Source organism: Pteropus alecto, unplaced genomic scaffold (genome assembly GCF_000325575.1).
Source record: "Pteropus alecto unplaced genomic scaffold, ASM32557v1 scaffold78, whole genome shotgun sequence".
In the NCBI taxonomy this organism is placed as follows: Eukaryota; Metazoa; Chordata; class Mammalia; order Chiroptera; family Pteropodidae; genus Pteropus; species Pteropus alecto.
Window position 1 is genome coordinate 4,870,047 of NW_006443124.1, and position 6,818 is coordinate 4,876,864.

The window sequence follows — 6,818 nt, forward strand, 5'->3', positions numbered from 1 at the left end:
GCAGTTAGGTACCAAAAGGGAGCACCCGTAAGACTGGCAGCTGATTTCTCAAAAGAAACTATGCAGGACAAAAGGGTTTGGTACAAAATATTCGACATGATGAAAACCCAGGATCTACAACCAAGAATACTTTATCCAGCAAAGCTATCATTTCGAGTTGAAGGATAGATAAAGGGCTTCCCAGATGAAAATAAGCTAAAGGAATTTATCATCACTAAGCCAGTATTACAGGAAATGTTAGAGGGACTTCTTTAAGCAGAAAAAACATGCATCAAAAACAGGAATAAAGAATGGTAATGACTATATTCCTATCAACAAGTACCTCAAATGAAAAAGAATTAAGTGCTCCAGACAAGAGATAGGGAAGCTGAATGGATAAGAAAACAAGACCCCTACATATGCTGCCTACAAGAGACTCACTTCAGATTAAAAGACACACAGACTAAAAGGAGGGAGGCAGAAAAAGATATTGCCTTGATGGACCTAGAGAGTATTGCACTGAATGAAGTAAGTCAGATAAAGACAAATGCCACATGATTTCATGTACATGTGGAATCTAAAGAATGAAATAAACAACAACAACAATGAAAACAAACTCATAGATACAGAAAATATTTTGAGGGCTGCTAGATGGGAGGGGGCAGTGAAAAAGGGCAAAGAGATTATGAAATACAAGTGGATAAATACATAATAGTCATGGAGATATAAAGTATAGCATACGAAAAATAGTCAACAATGTTGTAAAACTATATAAGAGAGAAGAGGGATACCTGATTTAGTGGGGTGACCATTTCATGAGTTATATAGATCTCTAATCACTATGCTGTACAACTGAAACTAATATATTATTGTATGCCAACTATAATTGAAAAACTCATTGAATTGTACAATGTAAATGTGAGCAACTAATTGTCTATTATACTTCAATAAAGCTGGGGAAAATGAAATAAGACATTAGCATAAAAAAGATGAAAATATTAAGGAATAAATTTGAAATAAGACAATTGTATTTACAATAGCATAAAAAAGATGAAAATATTAAGGAATAAATTTAATGAAAGAAATATGAGATGTATGCTCTGAAGGCTATAAAATGTTTGTGAAATAAATTTAAGAGCTAAATAAATGGGAAAGACTCCCATGTTCATGAATTGGAAAACTTTATAATGTTAAGAAGGCAATACTCCCAACCTGATCTACAGCTTCAGCAAACTTCCTAACAAAAGTAAGTTGGCTTCCTTTCAGAAATCAAAAACTGATCCTAAAACTCCTATGGAAATGTAAGTCACCCAGAATAGCCAAAACAATCTTGAAAAAAACAAAAATTGGAGCACTAATACTTCCTGATTTTAAAACTTGCCACAAAGCTACAATAATCAAGAGAGTATGGTACTGGGATAAGGACAGCCATATAGATCAATGGAATAGAATTGAGAATCCAGATGTAAACTCCCACATTTATTGGTCAATTGATTTTCAACAATAGTTCCCAAATATTTCAATGTGGGGGGGTGGGCAGAATAGTTATTTTCTATAAATGATGCCAGGGCAACTGGATATCCACTTGCAAAAGAATAAAGTTGACTACTACCACACACCATATACAAAAATTAACTCAGAATGGATCAAAATGACACCAGCAAGATGTCAGAATAGGAAGTCCCAAACCTTGTTCCCCCATAAAATTACCAATTAATGATACATAGATAAAATACCTTTATGAGAATTCCAGAATCCAGTTAAGAAGTTGAAACAGCTGCATTCAAACAAATAAAAAGAGTAATTTTACTTCACTCACATCAGTCCTTCCCTCAAGCTGGCACAGCTCAGAAGCAGGAAAAATACACCCTAGCTTGCTACTTCACCTTCAAGGTGAAAGAGTAGAGCCTGTGTCTAATGTTTCAGATCTCAGAGGGCTATCTGAGAGACTAGTTTCTGTATTGTCTCACTGAAAAAACTTATGGAACTGGCATAGTTTGGGTGCCTGGGGGCCACAAATATCAAAGAAGAACAGAGAGCAGCCTACTTCCTCAGAAAGAAGAGAGAGGAGTGAGTGTGCATCCAGCCTTCAGGGTTTTGAAGGGCTATTCAAGGACAGGTATCTGTCTCACCTGACTTAGTGTGCTGACAGAGAACCAACATTCTTTGGACACCTTGTGGCCACTGAGAACAAGAAAGAGCAGCTTGCTGCTATAGAACCAGAAAATTAAAATGCTGCAGACAGACGCCAGAAGGAGCAAGAGAGATTATTTAAAATTATCCAGTTAAGAGGAGCAAAAAGGAAAAACAGTGAAAAGTAATGAAGAAGGCCTATGGGATTTATGGGACACCATTAAAAGAAACAATCATTGGAGTCTTAGCAAGAGAAGAGAGCAAGAAATGGGTAGAAAACTTATTTAAAGAAATAATGACTGAGGAGCTCCAGTGGCACAATTGGTTAGTGTGCGGTACTTATACAGAAATAAGGACTGAGAACTTCCCAAACCTGAGAAGAGATTTGGACAACCAGATTCATGAAGCTAAACAATTTTGTCTAAGACAAATTACCATAAAACTGTAAAAAATTAAAGACAAAGAGAATTTTTAAAGTAATGAAAGAAAAAAAATGATCTCATTCAAGAGCACCCTATAAGGTTAATAGTAGATTTCTCAGTAGAAACATTGTAGGCCAGAAGAGAGTGAGATATGTTCAAAGACCCGAAAGAAAACAACTGCCAACCAAAAATACTTTACCCTGTAAAGTTGTCCTTCAAAATGAAGGTGAGATAAAGACCTCGCCAAACAAACAAAAGCTGAGAGAATTCATCACTGTTACATCTGCCTTACGAGAAATGATAAAAGGAGTTCTTAGAGTTGAAATGAAAGGATGCTAACTAGTAATATGAAAACATATGAAAATATAAATACACTGGCAAAGGTAAGTACACAGTCAGATTCGGAATACTCTGATAATGTAATATGGTGGTGTGATAACCATTTAACTCTAGTATAGAGTTAAAGGACAAAAGTATTAAAGAGAGCTATAGCTACAATAATTTGTTAATAAATACATAATATTAAAAGATGTAAATTGTGACAAAAAAAGTATAAAATAGAGGGAAGAATAAAAGAGTAGAGTTATTGTATGTGATCGAAGTTAAGCTGTTATCAGCTTAAAATAAACCGTTATATCTATAATATATTTTAAGTAAGTCACAGGGTAACCACAACACACACACACACACACACACACACACACAAAACTATAGTAGAGAAACACAAGACAAAGAAAAGGGAATCAAAGTACACCACTATGAAAAATCATCAGTTCACAAAGGAAGATAACAAGAGAGGAGGAAAAAAACAAAGGATCTATATCACAGCCAGAAAATAATTAAAAAGATGGCAATAGTAAGTCTTCAGCTATCAATAATTACTTTAAATGTAAATGGAGTAAGTTCTCCATTAAAAAGACATAGAATGACTGAATGGTTAAAAAACAAAAAAAGACCTAACTACATGCTGCCTTTGAGACATTCACATCAGCTTCAAGGACATATATAAGCTCAAAGTGAAGAGATGAAAATACATATTCTATGCAAGTGGAAACCAAAAGAGAGAGCAGAGGTAGCTATACTTATATCACTCAAAATGGATTTTAAGTAAAAAACCTTAATAAAGAGAAAAAGAATATCATTATATAATAAATATGTCAATTCATCAAGAGGATATAACAGTTATAAATATATATGCTCCAAACATCAGAGCACCTAAATATATAAAACAAATACTAACAGATATGAAGGAAGTAATAACAACACTACAATAATAGTAGGGGACTTCAATACCCCTCTTTCATCTACAGATAGATCACCCAGGCAGAAAATCAATAAGGAAATATTGAACTTAAACTATACTTTAGATCAAATGGACCTAACATACATATACAGAATATCCTATCCAATGGAAGCAGAATACACATTCTCTGAGATAAATCATATTTTGGGTCACAAAACAAGTTTAACAAATTTTAAGACTGAAATCATATGAATTATCTTTTCTGACCACAATGGTATGAAACTAGAAATCAATAAAGAGGAAAACTGGAAACTTTATAAATATGTGTAAATTAAACAACACACTCCTGAAAACCAATGGGTCAAAGATAAAAATCAGAGTAATTTTCTAAAAACCTTGAAACAAGTGAAAATGGAAACAAAACATACCAAAAATGGGATTCAGCAAAAGCAGTTCTGAGAAGGAAGCTTATAGTGATAAATGCCTATATTAAGAAAAATGGTCTCCCTTACATGGAATCTTAAAACAAAAACAGAAAAACAAACTTACAGATACGGAGAACAGATTGTGGTTGCCAGATCCAAGGGGTGAGGGATTGGAGAAATGGGTTGAGATAGTCTAAAGATAAAAACTTCCACTTATAAAATAAATAAGCCATGGGGATGTAATGTACAGCATGGCTACTATAGCTAACAAAATTATATTGTATATTTGAAAGTTGCTGAAAGAGTAGACTTTAAAAGTTCTCTGGATAAGAAAAATATTTTTTGTAATTATGTATGATGATAGATGTTAACTAGGCTAATGCAGAAATCATTTTGAAATATATACAAATATCAAATCATTACATTGTATACCTGAAACTAATATATCATATGTTGATTATACCTTAATTTAAAAAATAAATTAAATTTTAAAGATAAATGTTTATTAAATGAATTTAATTAATGAATATTTAATATAAAAGTTGGGAAGATCTTCCTAACTAAACCCAGAGATCTTAAAATCCATAAGAGAAAAATAGACATATCTTAATATAGAAACCTAAATACATTTTTAAATGGCAAAATATACTATAAACAAATCAATACAGATTATATAGGTGAAAAATATTTTTGTGATATAAGTGGGAGATGAAAGTTAATACCTATATTTTACACAGAACTTTCCCAAATTGAAAAACAACAAAAAAAGTTTTTTTCAATTAAAAAAATGGGCAAAGAATTAAATTAATAAATCAAAGAAAACCAAATACGAATGACAATACATGCAAATTCACAGTGGTATATAGGAATGAAAATTAAAATAACAATGTGATTTTATAGAGATCACATTTGCAGGATGTTAGACCACTGGTTTTTTTGAAGATAAAAGAAAGAGTGCTCACAACTTGTTGATGGAAATTAAAAGTACTACAAAATACTTAGAAAGCACTCTGGCAACACATTTTTAAACTAAATTATTAATCCTATGATGCATCAATTCCACATCTGAAAATAATTTTGTAGAAATAAGAGCACCAATATTTAGGAATATGTAAAATGATAGTACAGCATGGTTTGTGAGGGCAAAAAAACTTGGAAAAAATGCTCACCAACAGGTGAATAAATGAATATATAAATGATACAGCCACACTATGGAGTATAATACAGCTATTAAAAGTATCAGATTTGTAGATATTTCCACAAGGTAATGGTGATTGAGAAATGTAAAATGCATTGTCAATGTTAATAAACTTTTGAAAAGAAAGAATAACAAAAACCCACTAGGTGTATACACATACACGGGACTGCAAATGAAAATGCGAAAGGAAAATCACAAGGGTTTTCCTATCAGATACCTGACAGGAATGCTGGTGTGCCCAGAGGAAAAGGAGGACAGATCAAGCCAAAGGCTTTTTTAGAAAGGAAGAAAAATGCACCTTTAAAAAAAGACATTTATATTAACAGTTTTGATGCTCTAAAATAAAACATATATGTGGGTATTCTATAAATTTTTAAAAGATATTTAAAGTTTTTAAATTATGATTAGCTTCATTGAAACAAATGTTTCCCAAATGCTTAAGTACTCACAATGTGTGGTTTCCTGTAAACGCTCACATTCACAATAAATTTTTATTTTAAAAAATACAACAAAAGCAAAAGATTCGGGTTATCGAAATTTTATGCTACTTTTTGGCTTAAAGTTTCAATATAAAGAATAATTAAACTTATATCAACATTTATTAAATATCATAACGACAAGCAAAATTTAAAATAATCTTAAAATTAAGATTGAATAATCTTAAATGGAAAAATGTGAGGAAGGCTAAAATACACAGACTACTTTAAATACATCTCACCTCTTTCAAATGTTCTGAATCTGATTCTCTTTCACCTGTTTCCTCTGCAGAACTCAGACAAGGAGGAAGGCTGGGACTGAAGGCCATGAGGTCACTCTTGGGTAGGCCCTCCCCAGAGCACACCCTCTGTCGCCTCTGCTGTGAGTACGACCAGCTCCCCACCGCGCTGGAGCACACCAGAGTGGGCTTTAGCGGCCCGCAAGCGCCCTGAGTGGGCGGCGCCGAGCACCGCAGCGCCGTGTACAGCAACAGCGTGAGCACCAACAGGCTGGACACCGCGCAGATGGCGATGATCAGATACACGTTCACATCCACCAGCGCCGCCTCTGGGCCGGTGGCCCCGATCGACATCCTCAACGGAGTCTTTGGCGCCGAGCTGCTGTCCACCAGCGACAGCAGCACAGTGGCGGTGTGCGCCAGCGCTGGCTCGCCGTGGTCCTTCACCAGCACCAGAAGGCGCTGGCGCGGAGCGTCCGCCTCGTCCAGGGCTCGCGTCGTGCTGATCTCGCCCGTGTACAGCCCCACGCGGAACGGGCTGTGAGCGCCCCCCGCCTCCGGCCGCAGCTCGTAAGACAGCCACGCGTTGTAGCCGGAGTCCGCGTCCACAGCGCGCACCTTCGCCACCACGTGGCCGGCGCCCACAGAACGCGCCACCGGCTGGCTCACCACGCCGCCCCCGCTGCCAGCCCCCGGCGGCAGC

At 35.6% G+C, this 6,818-nt stretch overlaps 2 protein-coding genes across 2 annotated transcripts in view; both read right to left on the reverse strand.

Moving 5' to 3' along the window:
- The window catches only part of LOC102890116 (protocadherin alpha-7), a 128,781-nt gene that overhangs the window by 82,618 nt on the left and 39,345 nt on the right, over positions 1-6,818 (reverse strand). The gene's annotated exons all lie outside the window — the stretch shown is intronic.
- Positions 6,172-6,818, reverse strand: part of LOC102890369 (protocadherin alpha-13) — a 2,332-nt gene continuing 1,685 nt past the window's right edge. The window contains 2 exon segments of the mRNA XM_025040761.1: positions 6,172-6,240; positions 6,242-6,818. The exon segment at positions 6,242-6,818 is cut by the window's right edge and continues 1,685 nt beyond it. Coding sequence (XP_024896529.1) covers positions 6,172-6,240; positions 6,242-6,818 — 646 coding nt within the window.